At 43.5% G+C, this 14,737-nt stretch overlaps 1 protein-coding gene across 4 annotated transcripts in view; it reads left to right on the top strand.

Annotated features, from left to right (window-relative positions):
* STK11 (serine/threonine kinase 11) overlaps positions 1-14,737 on the top strand; it is a 65,845-nt gene that overhangs the window by 36,862 nt on the left and 14,246 nt on the right. For 3 of the 4 annotated variants that reach the window (XM_089535751.1, XM_089535754.1, XM_089535753.1), the window contains exons 7-8: positions 1,194-1,251; positions 7,771-7,973. In XM_089535751.1, coding sequence (XP_089391877.1) covers positions 1,194-1,251; positions 7,771-7,973 — 261 coding nt within the window. Of the gene's footprint in view, positions 1-1,193; positions 1,252-7,770; positions 7,974-12,492; positions 14,677-14,737 lie in introns of those variants that run through there. The other variant, XM_089535752.1, reaches the window with a different exon arrangement.

Raw genomic sequence — 14,737 nt, 5'->3', positions numbered from 1 at the left:
AAGGAAGAGAAAAAGTACAGTTACTCCCCACTACCACTCCATTTAAAAATTCCTTCTTCAGCAGCCCATCAGTTATCTGAATATGAGTTTTATAATAAATTGTTAAGTTATATCTTTAATCGTCATCTCATTATCAAAGACCACAGGAAGTATGTGTGTGAGAGTGAGGGGGACTTGAGAGATATTCAGAGATGGAGCGAAACACAGAAAGCTTTTGATCTCAGGACAGCTTGTGTAGGCTTTGTTTCAGATGTGACTGAAAAGGGCAAAGGAAGAGCAGAAACTGGGGGCTTCCTGTTTCCTTTACTCGCCCCCTCCCCAAAATTCCAGATGTTCAAAGTTGCCCTTGGAGAAATTCTCTAGTCTAAAAGCATTAGCTGAAAGCTTTCTGCCTAGGAAATAAAACATGTAAAAGTCTCCAGCCCATACCCCTCTTTTTCTCTGGAAATACAACTGGGAAACCATAAAGCCCTGTTAGGAGAGGCATAGGGAGCTGGGTATGTTTAGTCTGGAGAAGAGACGACTGAGAGGTGACATGATAGCCATGTTTAAATATTTCAAGGCATGTTATGAAACATTTTTTGAGTGGTATAGGAACCTCTCCCTATTCTTGGCATGTTATTTCTGCCTCCGGTACCAAAGTTTTTGTTAAAAGAAGTAGTGTCCAAGTACACATCTACTTTGTCACCTTAAGTATGCCTGTATGGAAATTCCAAGGTTTCTCTGCTTAAAACAATAATTGTGTATGTTCTTTCTCATACATGAGTTTTGCCCTCTTTTTGCTTGGCCACACTCTTTTAACGGCGCCTTGATGTTGTTCAGCCATCTGTGTCCTGGTTTGCATCTATGAAATGTTGGAAGATATCACAATCCATTAATTTACACTTGGAGCTGAAGGAAAAGTGGGCATCTGAGCACATTCTAAGTGCTGGAATTGGTTTTCAGTACTGACCTTGATCCGTAAGCCTTTCTAGTAAAACTCCATTCTAGTTTACCCTAAACTATCTTCATTTTTATTGTTAAAGAATCAAGACTCCAAAGTCCTTGCTGATGTACTGCAGGCACCTGTTTTCTGACCATCCGTGCCTTGAACCACCAGACAAACAAGCTGCCATCCTACTCTTAAATACGTATAGTGTAGTACTTCCTTTTCCCAACCTTATATGACACCCCCTTTTCTTCCTTCTTTACAGGAATGCTTGAATATGATCCAGCCAAGAGATTTTCAATACAACAGATAAGGCATCATAAGTGAGTATTTGAGGGGGGGAGGGGTGTAATTTTATTTTTGCTTGCTTAATTCTTGTAAATATGGAAGGAAAGGATGCTTGTATGCAAACGGTTTCTTACATGCAGGTGAGCATAGTACAGGCAACAGCAACACAAAACATTATGGTAGCTTTTGAAGCTTCCTAACTTTTTTATGAGGCAAAATGCTAATATAACTGGCTGGCTGAGAAGGCTGTGACAGAGGTCTAAATCTAAGTGCTAACTCAAACTACAATGGGCTGTTTCAGTCAGTGAGATTCATGTAAGTGTTGACTTGCCATTGAGTTTGATTTGGGAGGTCTGTTGTAGCTAGCATAGTGTTGTGTTTGGTAACCTTCCATATGCAGGTCTGAAAACCATGCCCTATGACGGACAGCTTAGGAGCAGAATATGTTTAGTCTGGAGAAGAGAAGGTTAAGAGGTGACACTATAGCCATGTTTAAATATTGGAAGGGATGTCATATTGGGGGTAGAACAAGCTTGTTTTCTGCTGCTCGAGAGACTAGGACATGGAGCAATGGATTCAAACTACAGGAAAAGAGATGTCTCCTAAACATTAGGAAGAACTTCTTGACAGAGCTGTTCAACAGTGGGATACACTGTCTTGGAGTGTAGTGAAGGCTTTGATGGTTTTTAAACAGAAGCTGGATGGCTGTCTGTCTGTTTGTTAGGAGTGCTTTGATTGTGTGTTTCTGCATGGCATGGGGTTGGACTGGTTGGCCCTTGGGATCTTTTCCAGCTCTAGGGAGTCTGTTATTCTATATGAGTGTTGTCTAGGACTCTGGGAGACCAGTGTTCAAATCCCCCCTCAGCCAAATAACCCTGGGCAAATTGTACTCTCTTTTCCTCAGAGAGGCTCTTCTGAACAAACCTGACTAAGAAAATCCTTAGTGCCACCATAAGTTAAAAACAACTTGAAGGTACATTATGACAACAACAAATTCTAGTTAGGGCCAACAACTGGATTAAAGTTGATGGTGAGCCAGTGGGTGGCTTGAGCAACAAGATATGAGGGAGAGAACATTTAAGAAAATCCTACATGATAATGTTGGTAGGTGGAAAATATAGACTCTGGAGTCTTTAGACACAGGGACTTATTTTGTTCAGCATGCTCAAAGCCCTCAAGAGGATGTCACTCACCTGTTCCTTCAGAGATGACTGGTTCTTCCACTATTTCAGGCAGATGGCACTTATGACTCAGCCAGCCCCAAAGTAAACAGAATTTAAGGGACTTGATTGGGTAATTTCCATGGAATACAGACTCTGTTTGAAGAGAGGAGAGACAAGTAGTCCGACCTAACATTAGTGAGGCTTGGTTTTAAACCTTTCCTTATGGAGCATTTAGGGAGAGGACCATAGTTCATGAGAGCCATCATGGTATGGTGGTTTGAGTGTTGGGCTAAGAATCTGTGAAACCAGGGTTGGACATGGGCCCTAGAAAATCCTAGGATAGGGTGACACTAAATCAGAGTCAACTTGAAAATGGGAGACCACATTGAATACATGTTTCCACATGGAGAATGTGGGAAGTCACTGCAGGATCCTCTCATATATCCAAGATAGCTCACATTGCCTGCTTCTCCTAGTCTCCCTCCTGAAAAGCGGTGTTTTAAAATGTAATTCAGCAACTCCACAGATCTAGTCACCCAGTTGTTACAGAGGAGTGTGGAAGTCCCGTATCCTTATGGACCTTGGCTGTTGGCCATCAGGATTTTTTGGACTTTAACTCCCAGGAACCCCACCTGGCATGGCTGATGCTCAGGGATCTGAGGAGTCATCAAATGTAAAATTCTAGGAGTTGTAAGCCCAAGTAAATGGATGGAGGTATTGATGATGATGTAGAAGAATATGAGCTGTAAAACAAGGAGCATGGATTGTCATTTTGGTGGTTTTATATGATTATTGATTATATTGACTATACTTTGGTCAGCTGCTTTAATGTTCTCCTTTTTGCAAGGAAGTGATGAAAAACATCTCCCCACAATTGGAGTCATCAAGTCTCTGGTTTAGTGTCACCTCTTCTGTGAACTCCCTTATCCAGGGCTGGAGAACCCTTCTGACCCTCCAAATGTTTTGGACTACAATTCCTACCATTCTTATCCATTGGCTCTCTTGACTAGAGATGATGGTGGTTGATGTACAGACCATCCGGAGAGCCCAAGGTTCCACCTTCCAGCCCCATTTTACCCCTCTCAGTGGCCTTTCTGAGTATGCTTTCCGACTCTCTGCTGTTTCCCTCTCCTGGTTGTATGAAAATAATTCCGTCCAACTTTGCAGGTGATTGTGGGGATTGTAGTGGTCATGATCTGCGTATAGGGATTGGCACTATTTCATTTTACAAGGTGGTTGTGAGAAGGTAGTGACCTTTGCATTTTTGGGGGTTGGAGCTGCTGGAATAAGTGCTACATAAAAACTTTTTATATAGCTATCTAGTATAGTGTAGTGGTGTAAGTGTTGTACTAGAAGTTTGGGAAACCAGGGTTCATATCTTGCTCACGTAGAAACCCGCTGGCTTATGCACTCTAGAAAAAGCGCCACTCTCTCAGCCTCAGAGGAAAGCAGTGGCAAACCACCTCTGAATAACTCTTACCAAGAATCCCCCATGATAGTTTTGCCTTATGGTTGTGATGAATTGGAAATTACTTGAAGACACACAACAATAACAGGGTGACCAGAGGTCCTCTTTTCCCAGACATGTCCTACATTTAACCTTCTGTCTGGGAGTTAAGGAGAAATTCCAAAAGATCCTCTATTTTGAGCCATAAACCCTGTTCTTGTGTCATCCAGTCAGAGATGCTACTGCATTCCTTTATGTCTTTTTATGCTAATGCAGACAAATGCAGCTGTCGTTTTGAATGCAGACGCCATTCAAATTGGAGTTTCTTTGGACTGTGATGGTAAAATGTCCATCACTATTTTGTCGACCCCCCCCCCCCAGCTCAGAAAACCTGTGAGATACTTCCACCCAGCTGCACTCACAGGCAACCTTGCTTGGCATTCAGGTGTACCCCACTCCTCTGAGGGGAGAAACCAGTTTTGTCCTCCTTTGCTTACTCGCCCTGAATTATAATCCATTTCTTCCCCCTCCACATCCCCCCTTTTCTCCTTCTCACTCCCAGGCTTAGATACATATGCAAATGTTTGACTATAATCTCCCAGAGGGATAGAATCAATATCACCCTGCAGGCTTCCACTGTTATCCAAACCTATTTTTACTCCTTCCATAAGTAGGACGAGGAGAAGAGAGAGAGACAGAATATAAAATAGAGTAAAGTACTGATTGCTGTATTATTTATCATTGCTATTATTTGTCCACCTGGTGCAGTTGAATCTTATTCTGTTCTGCAAATTCTGGGAAGAGCTACTATTTGAGATCGTGAACAGAGTTTTGTCTCTTTAGTTGCTCAGTTAAAAAGCAATTGAATCAGCTTGAGAAGAGAGGCCTTTTGAAAGGAGGCACCACCATTGTTGCTGTAGTTGCTGTTGTTGCTATTACATTTATATCACACCTTTTCCCCCAGCATGGGATTCAAGATGACTTACCTTGAGGTACCTTTGTACCTATTTGGGGCGGAAATGCAGTTAAAAACTTCCATACAATTCTATTAAAAGCGCAAAGTTAAAGCAATTTAAAGGATAATTAAAACATAAATTTAAAAAGATAAAAGCACAGTCCCACTGAAAGTACCTTCTGCCACATGAATTATAAGCCCAGACCTTGTCTAAATAAGAAGGCATTGGCCTGCTGGAGGAAAGAGAGACCCAACTGAATCACCCATGGGAGGGAATTCCACAACCTGGGAGCTGCCACTGGGAAGGCCCTGTCTCCCCATGTCCTCATTTAATGTGCCTGTGATGGTGGTGGGATAAATTCTTCCTCCTAAGATCTTAAAATTCAAACAGGGTCCAAGAGGGAGATACTGTCTTTCGGATTGTCTAGCTGAGACTTCACCCTGAATGCTTCTTTAATTCGGCCTCTCACATGTATATGGTGATGGAGTGGCATTCAGGAGGTGCTGGACAGTGTCCCCGAAAAAAGTTCTCACTCTTTCAAATACATGGGTGGTGGTGATGATGATGATGATGATGATGATGATGATGATGATGATGATGGTCTAACCTGACATGTTAGACAGGTTCCTGTTTATTCTTGGACATTACAGTCTGCCCTTGTCTTACGTGGGGGATCTGTTCCGGACACCGCCACGTAAGGCGAATTCCGCCTATGCTCGAGCCCCATTTGAAACAATGGGGCTTGTGTGTGGCAGCGCGGTGGCACGCTGGGCACCACAGGTGTGCATGTCCACTCATTTGAATGGGATGCGCCGCCCCGCGCCTTGAACGCGTACGCTCAAGACTGCGTAAAGCACACCTGTGTATAATGCGGGCGCACTGTATTTAGAACCACAAGGACTGGAGTTTTGGTCATTGGGAAGAAGGTTATAGCTCAACAACAGAACATTGGCTTTATTGGCAGAAGGTCCACATTTCAACCCTTTCAGCATCTCCAGTTAGAATGGGGGTGGCCAACTGTCATATGATAGAGGGCTGTATTGCCCTTCTAAGAGACAGGAGGACTATCCTGGTACTAATTCCCACTGCAAAACCAAACACTTTTGGCCCAAAATGCTGCCCAACACCCTCTACAGGCTATAGGGGCATATTGCCATGTTTGTAGCTCTATCCCACACAGTTTTAGGCCCAAAAGAAGCCTTTTTCAAAACAGGACCTTGGTGTATCCTTGGTGGGCCACATATAGTCCACTTTGACCAAGCAGCAGCTCGTGGTAAAGACCCTTTGTATTCCTGAGGCGATAATGCTCCCAGTCAGAGGTGACAATCCTTGGTTAGGTGTTTGCATTTTGTCTAGCATGCCTGACCTGGTATAAGGTCAGTTCATATATTCTTACTGTCAAGGTAGGGGGCAGCATAAGGAGCCATAATTAAATGAGGAGCTTGGTTTGTAAGTTCAAGGCAGAGACTTCCCCTTCTATGGGTCCTATCTAATGTAGGACTCGAAAATGTCATTGTTGATTTTGGGGAAAGCAGGGGACCATCCCTCTGGTGAGCTGCAAGCTTTTTTTCAGTTCCACAATCTCATTGGTTGCTGCAGTTTCGCATTTTCAAATGATGAACCGCTCAGGAAAAAGCAGACAGAGGGTCTTGCACTGACCTCCTCTCCAAATGCTAGTCTTTTCCCCCTAAAGTGAGGATGAGTCTGAATTTCAGAGTATCCCTGAAATAATGTAATAATGTAATTCGTAGAAGGAAAGCAATAATCCCAGCTAGATCAGGAAGGAATTGAGAGCAAAAGTTCAGTGAATTACAGCAAATGGATCAGGGATTTAGGACCGACCGGCTGATTATTCTAGAGAATCCTTAATTCCCCAGCCCAGAGAGCCAATTGGGATATAGCGATTTCGGAAAATCTGGTTTACGGCTAGGAAAGGCCGTTTCTCATTCAGATCTTGAGTGGCTGACCTGATCAGAGACAATTTGGAGGGCTGATGGGATTAAGAACTCAGTGTTTTCCCTCCTGCTGCACATGGTCTTCTAGCCAGCACCTTGCAGGGAATAGGTTTTAGTACACCTCTTGTCTTGCTGATATGGAAGAGCCAGGGGTTGGGTGAAGTATTAAGTGGTTTTGTCACCCCACGCCACTTCCGAAGGCCTAGTCTGCCTTCTATACACAACTAAAGCAAGTTCTGAAAGATGTCCATCCAACCTCTATTTAAATATTTCCAAAGAAGGAGAGTCCACCACCCTTTGAGGTAGTCCATTCCACTGTCAAATAGTTCTTAGACTCAATAAGTTCTTCCTGAAGTTTAGGTGGAATCTCTTTTCTTTTCCTTTGAAGTCTTTGGTTCTCGTTCTGTTATCTGGAAAAGCAGAAAATAAGCTTGCTCCCTTATCTCTTCAGATATTTAAAGATGGCTGCAATATCACTTCTCAGCTTTTTATTCTCCAGGCTAAACATACCCAGCTCCCCAAGCTGTTCCTCATAGAGCTTGATTTCAAGACCTGTTACCATCTTACTCCTCTGGATGTGTTCCAGCTTGTTAATATTCTTTTTGAGCTGTGGTGACCAGAACTGGACATAGTGTTCCAGGTGAGGTTTGACCAAAATAGTATAGAGTGGCACTATGACTTCCCTCAGTCTGGACACTATATTTGTGTTGATGCAGCCTCGAATTGCAGTAGCCTTTTTGGCTGCTGCATCACAGTATTGACTCATCTTTAGAATGTGCTCTGCTTAGACTCTAAGATGGTTTTCATTTGTCATTTCTCTGTCTTATCTTCTCCAAGCCGAATGTACCCAGCTCCCTAAGCCATTCCTCATAAGGCTTCATTTCCAGATTGATTACCTTTCTTTGTTTGGTCATTGTGGAAACAGAATGCTTGACTACACAGTCCTTTTACCTTTTGCCTGCAGAGAAGTGATGGTAAAGTCCTGTCCTAAGGAACTAACACCTCTGTTTTGATTTCTTTCTTTCTTTTAAAGCTGGTTTCGGAAAAAACACACACAGTCTGACCCCCTGGTTCCCATCCCCCCCAGCCCAGAGACAAAAGACAGATGGAGAAGTATGACGGTGGTGCCTTACCTGGAAGACCTGCATGGCTACAATGAAGAGGAGGAAGACGATGATTTAAAAGAGGACTACTTGGATGATGAGATCATCTACACTCAGGATTTCACTGTACCAGGTAAGGAAACTGAGTATCATCTGAAGGGACCAGGTGACCTCACAGTACAGTGGACCAAAGGTGTGGTGGTTAGCCCTGCCATCCCCAATCCAGTGCTCATCCCCAGTTGTCTTGGGATGACTGGAGATGGAATCTAGCCCATCAGGAACACAGCAGAGGTAGGAGAATTAAACTGTTGGCTCTTTCCAAGTTGTCAGCAGAATAAATAGGAGGCACATCTCTAGATGTTCAAAAGATTTTATTAATACAAATGCTAATTTGCTCTTGCTTGCTGTTAAGTTAGCTTTGACTTATGGCAACCCTATGATGAGAGACGTCATCAACTGCCTTACAGTTCTTACAGGTTCAGGGCCATGGCTTCTTTGTTTGAATCAATCCATCTCTTGTGCAGTATCCCACTTTTCCTACCACCTTCCACTTTGCCAAGCATTGTTGTCTTTTCCAGTAAGTCATGTCATCTCGGGATATGTCCAAAGCATGACAGTCTCAGTCATTTTGACTTCTAGTGAAGGTTTAGGCCTGACTCACTCTAGGAAACATTCAGTTGGCCTTTAGTGGTCTTTGATATCTGTAGAACCACTTTTCAGTAACACTTTTTAAAGGTTGATCCTGTTAGCTCCCGTTACTGTCTAGTTTTCACAACCATACATAGAAACTGGAGACCTGATAACATAGATTATTCCAATTTGGTGTTTAATGAGATACCTTTACACTTGAGGATTTTGTCTAGCATGTTCATAGCTATCCATGTTTTGAGCATCTGAGATATGCTTCTTGTTCTTCTTGTGGTTTCCCTTCTGTGCTCACCAGTTTCTGCTTCTTTTGCTTTGTGTTGATTCAGAGGTGAAGTAAAAAGAAACCTGCTTTTGTGCATCACTGTATCATTGAGTACACTTGGCTTAGTGGTGTACCAATACAGCTGAATTTTTAAAGCAGAGGAACTGCAGATGGTGCAGGGGAAACCTTGCTGTGAAACAAGTCTCTGAAATTGACCAGAAGGGGGTGCCTTGTTACCTTTGAAGACTTTGATGTATTGTTCAAGGGATGCTGCATTCACACAGACAAGCAGCTGTTGTATTGAGGCAATATGTGGATTAGTTTGGAATGGAACAGGGTTGACCTTTGAATCTTGAGCTAACCTATAGATATTCCTTCTGCTTAGCTACCTGGGGTTGAATTACTGGTTAGTTCAAAGTTAGTGATGGGGATCTTTGGCCCTTCCAGATGTTTTAGCTTACAGTACCCATAAACCCAACTTATGGCTAGTTGTGATGAATTCTGGTAGTTGCAGCCCAAAATATCTAGACAGCCAAAGGTTCTCAGTCGTTTTCAGGTTAAGGCTTAAGCTGGATCTGATTGTTGCATTTCATCCTGCCTGCCTTTACTTGGAGTGGTACACAAGCTTCTCAAACCCAACCGCCTATCCCACTACTTTATCTTTATAACACCTATGAGGTGGGTTAGCCAAGAAAGCTTCATAGTTGGGTAGAGATTTGATCCAAGAATCCCTGATTGTAGTAGCATATTGCAACCTGGATGCTCCAACCGTAGTGCCCTCCAGGTGATGGTTGATTACAGCTCCCATTATCCCTGGCTTTGTCGCTTATGCCTTAAAGGAATTGAAGGCCCAAACATCTGGGCTTCATGTTCTAAGGAAAGTTGTTCTAGCACAGCCTTTCTCAACCTTTTTATTATTCTGGAGGAACCCCTGAAATAAAAATTATTATATGAGCAGCTGAAAAAATGTGGTTTTCTGTTCAATCACAATCTTTTGAAATCACTTATGGACCCCTGCTTGAGAAAGCCTGCTCTACTGTGATTCTTCCCCAGCCACAGATGTTTAGAGGTCTCCAGTGACCAGCATTGATATGATCTGGCTGGGTGTATGTCTCTGTCTGGTGTTTATTTCTGAAATGAAGAACTGGGAGAACAATAGAATCTTTGTTACGGTCATAGACCAACACCTGAACTGGGGGAACAGGAGAAGTCCCTGGTGCATAGAAAAGGGCAAAGACTTATTTTCTGCTATCTCAGAGTTCAAGAATAAATCCAAGAGGCTGAAGTTACAAAAGGGTGGATTTGGGTTGAAAATAAGGAGATAACACCAACTATTTGATCCATGATGCACTGACATCACAAGGGTGAGGATGCTCTTCCTCCCTGGCAGCCTTTCAAGTAGGACAAAGGTGGGGAAAGCTCCCCAAGGGTCTCTGGTTTGTGGTCCCCAGAAGCCCCGGCTGCAAAAAAATTAATGTTCCTCAAGGCAGTTTTCAGCCAAAATCTGTTCCCCAGACTGGCAGTCTCTCCCATAAATAAAACAACCAAACCAAAACCTGGACAGGGCATTGTATCCCTTCTAGTAGCATGAAAAATAACACTGCGGCCCATGTACAAGGACTGGAAGTGGCCTCCACTCCTCCACACAGTTGCCCACCCCTGAAGTATCACCCATCTCTTTGGGATGCTATGTGTTTTTTGCATTGGTAGAGCAGGGGATTGGTCTAGGTGTCCTCCAAAGATCCCTCCGCCTTTGCTTTTTCTCCCAAGTTCTTCCCCTTCCCACTCTTTTAAAAAAGCTGCCGTTCACAGTGCACTGAACACATTCCTCATGCTGAATTCAGGAGACTTTTGCTCCCCCCCCCCTTAAGGTTACTTTTCCGTCCCGTTGAACATGGCTTCTCCACTCTGCCCCTCTTGCTAACAGCAAGCTGACCTTCTCTGCATTGTGTGTTTGTCAGGGGGAGGGAGGTTAGGTTGGCACACGATCCTGTGTGGGGAAGCAGGAGGGTTTAGCTCAAAAAACAAAAATAGCAGATGGCTTGGGGCTTCACTGTCGACTTAATTCGTGTTTCAGGAACAAGAGCCAAGCATGTGAAAGGAATAGGAAGGCGGGGTGGACTTCTGACATAGCCTTGGCCTCCATTCTGCCAGCAAGCGCTTCAGAACATGTGTGATCTTGAACCTTCTAAAAACAAATCTCTATGCTTGCGTGTTGTGTTGTGTGTGTTGCTGTTATTTTAAAGGTTGCCGTGACCTAGCCTAGAATCAGCTTCTGTGAGTGTTCTGCACTTTGAAGGGAATAGAAACTATATCTCGCACAATCCAAAATCTGTATCAAGAAAAAACTGGGCAAACTTCTGTATCATCCCCATCCTAAATTTGGTGTAACTTTTACCATTTTTTAATCCATTGACCTTTTCAGTACATTTCCTTTTAAAAAAAACAGTACCAAATCCATTTAGTTACCTGAAATAGCCAGTTTTGATGCTTCACTTCAACACTGTTCTTGCTGATCAGAGATAAGACTAAATAGACCCGCAAGGCACCTGTCTTTTAGCACCCACACTACACAATTGTAGTGCTATTATTCCATTATATCTTCCATGGTTTAATCCTGTAGAATCCTGGGATTTGTAGTTTGGTGAGGCACTTGGACTCTCTGGCTCAGAATTCTAAATGCCCTTTGTTAAACTACAAATACCAAGATTTCATGGGACATTGTCAGGGCAGTTAAAGTGGAACCATAAGGCCATAATTGTGTAGTGTTTGAAAGGGACCTCAGTCTTTTTTACCCTTCCCTGCTTTGCTCCTAAGATTCTGGATCACTTGTGTACTTTATGACCATAAGGACTAGAAGCTTGCTGTTGCTGAAGACAAACAGAAATCCCAAACATCATCTCCAACTGAAATCCCACACCCAAAAGCAGAGGTTCTCAGTACTACATCCTCAGCTAGAAAACCCCAAAATGGATGAAAGGAAAGTATACAAGTATAGCGTGTTTTGAGATGTGTCTCTTTACCAAGGAAAACTAGATTTTTTATTAAAAAATTGACGTTCTTTTAAAAAATACTAGACTCATGAACAGATTGTCAAGGTGTTTAAAGCTGGTGATTGTAAAAAAAATTTTAGTAGGAAAAAGCTGTGCTGTTCTAAGATGTCTTAATTTAGCAATATATATAAACAGAGAGGGAGGGGGGAAGAAAGTGTTTCCCTTATAAAAAGATAGACACATTTTAGAAGTGCGTCACAAAAAGACACACTAGGTGCAGCTGGCCTTTTTGTTGTTTCATTTATATGCCATCATCTACCTTTCATGTGAGATGATGCCCATGAGGTTGGTGTTGGAGGAGGGAGATTTCTCCCTTTCTGAAATCAAATTTCTCAAGGCCCAAAGAATGGGAAGCACATCCCTTGGTGACCCTGTTTGGTCTTTTGTGAGGTCTGAGCCCAAAAGCTCTCTTAAGCCAGTGCTACACAAAGGGGTAGTTCATATAGTGCTGCCAGTCCATAATCCACCAACTGCCAGTCCTTGCTGAATTTCTAGGATAGAAAAAAAATTGTAGCCACTGCACACAGGTATGGTACCTCTCTGGGAGGGAAAAATATTATGGGCTCCCCACAACCGATAGCTTGAATTGTTCTGTCTTTGATGACAACCATATATAAGATTCCTGCCAGCTGCGTTTTCCCCTCTTTTGTCTTCCTCCTAATTTTGCTCCTTCCTTGCATTTTCCCCAGGTGAAAACAGGGCAGGGCTTAGAGATCAGGAAAGTGCAGACGAGGAAGGATTGCTCGTGTACCTGTTCGGAGAAGGTGACGCCGCCAGCAGCAGCGACGAGGCAGGAAAGAACGAGAAGCTTAGCTTAGATGGAGAGCAGGAAGAGGAAGAAGGAGAAGGAGAAAGGAAGCAGGCTGCTCATTTCTCTCCAAGCTAGGACAGTTTTGAATCTTGGTGTACAGCTGTTTTTGTCTGGGGGAGAGAAGAAGGTTTCATGAACTTATATCATACCAAGTTTTGTCATGTTGGTTTAAAAGGGGGGGGGGGGGTAAACTCCCACAAAAAATCCACTATAGTATGTGGGATTGTATGAGACTAACTCCCCTCATTCCTGGCCATTAACTATGTTGGCTAGGGCTAATGGGAGTTGGGAGTCCAGCAAAATCTGGAGGGCTAAAGGTTTCCTCGCTACACGGTGATGTCCCAAAAGGCTTTGCTGCAGATGTTTGGGGTAAGGGGAGATGCAGATCCGGACCCTTTTGAGGGCTGCCTAGATGGTGCTTTGATTGAATGGGGCCAGTCCAACATCCCACTACCTTCCTGGTCAGGTGTGTCCCATATAAGTTGCTGCAGCACTGTAGAACCCATAGTGCTTTAAAAAAAAACTGCAGTCCTCCTGCAAATTTTTCCCTAACTCGGGCCATTTTTGCCTATAGTATACTAACTCCTCCAACTCTGCTCTTTCCTGACTCCCTAAATGTTGTTGGACTGTAGCTCCCATAATTCCTCATTGTTGGCAGTGTTGTTAAGCTCTGGTGACAGCTATGGCCCAAGAACATCTGGAGCTCCCTAAGGCACCCTCATTTTAAAAAGAGCCTGTATTATTTAGGGCTACAGTTCCCATGACCAAGCTGACTGAAGGACTATGGAAGGTGCAGTTGGGGAAGAAGATACCTTTTCCCAAGCTCTGAGGCCTCGGCACACCCAGCATTTCTTGATCCAGAGTAGAGTGCAGTCAAGCTGCTCTTAAAGGCACTGAGGGAGCTGATCTGGATTCAGGGTTTGGATGGGAAGCATTGCCTTTCACCAGTCTGAATGGTGATGAATAGTTAGCATATACAGTTTTTGTTACCTAGGAAGAGGCAGGGTGAAAAGGGGGTGGGTAAGCTGTTATTCTTTGCACACACTCACATCCTAGTTGTTAATTTAAAGACCATTGAACTGCTTTGCAGTTTGCATTCCCTGGGTGTGAGTGTGTACCTGTTGCTCCATGGTACACAACAATTGCACCCCCTGAATTGCATGGCATGTAGGTTTTCAAATTGAGTTACTCACATGCAAGCAATTAGCATCCAAATGGCATCTAATCTAGCACCAGATTTTGGAAGAAGAGGGAAACCAGTCATTTATAGGTATCTACTATCCCAAGCCCCCAAAATGTTGGAATGGGAGAGTTCTTTCTACTCCCTCTTTTTCCTGACCATATCATTTTCCTGAGAGGGAAGGACTGGGGAGATTACCAGATGTGTTCCCCAGTTCTTCTCTGCCTCCTCCAGATCAAGCCCATTCTCCCATCAAAATACCCCAAATAGGGCAGGTGCTTTGACGGTTCACAAGCCAAGCTGGCAACCTAGAAAGGAGCCCCCATTTTTGGTGTTTGTCTTTGGTCAGCATCCCTAAGAGGTCAGGGGCAAAGGGATGAGAAACTTAAAGGTTGCCCCTTCCAGCACTGCATTACAGAGTTGCTTTTCCCCATCTCTCTCTCTCATCTGCAGCAGCATTTTGCTTGTGGTGAGGAAGAGGGTGCTTCTGTGTATGCCAGGCAGAACGGCAGCCCCTTTGTGGGCGCCCTCTGGTAGATGATCACCACGGCACTAATCGCTGCTATTATCCATTGCTTATGCAAACAGCCGTGGTTCAGAGCTCATTGAGAGCTGTCAGTCGGTGGGCTTGATGTGCAATTACGGGAAGATGGCTTCTCTTACCACTCCGAGCGCTTCCTTGCCTCATATCTCCTGGGGAACGCCAGCTCTTAAAGTGCCACAGCCGCCATGCCTCCCCTCCCAATCTACACACCTCCATTTATTGTCTCTCCATTCGTGTTGCACTAAAGGTTTGAGAAAAGCTGTTTTTTTAAAAAAAGTAACCTTTCATGAACTAGTAAGTAAGGTTTAATTTAAATAGAAAAATAAAATGTCTACTTTTCCCCCTCTCTTCCTTCTTTCCTTTATTTATTTATTTATTTAGAAGGGAAATACTGTATTA

Source organism: Sceloporus occidentalis, unplaced genomic scaffold (assembly GCF_023333645.1).
Source record: "Sceloporus occidentalis isolate IW3139 unplaced genomic scaffold, rSceOcc1.0.p SCAF_8, whole genome shotgun sequence".
In the NCBI taxonomy this organism is placed as follows: domain Eukaryota; kingdom Metazoa; phylum Chordata; class Lepidosauria; order Squamata; family Phrynosomatidae; genus Sceloporus; species Sceloporus occidentalis.
This window is presented reverse-complemented; position numbering and strand designations above follow the sequence as displayed.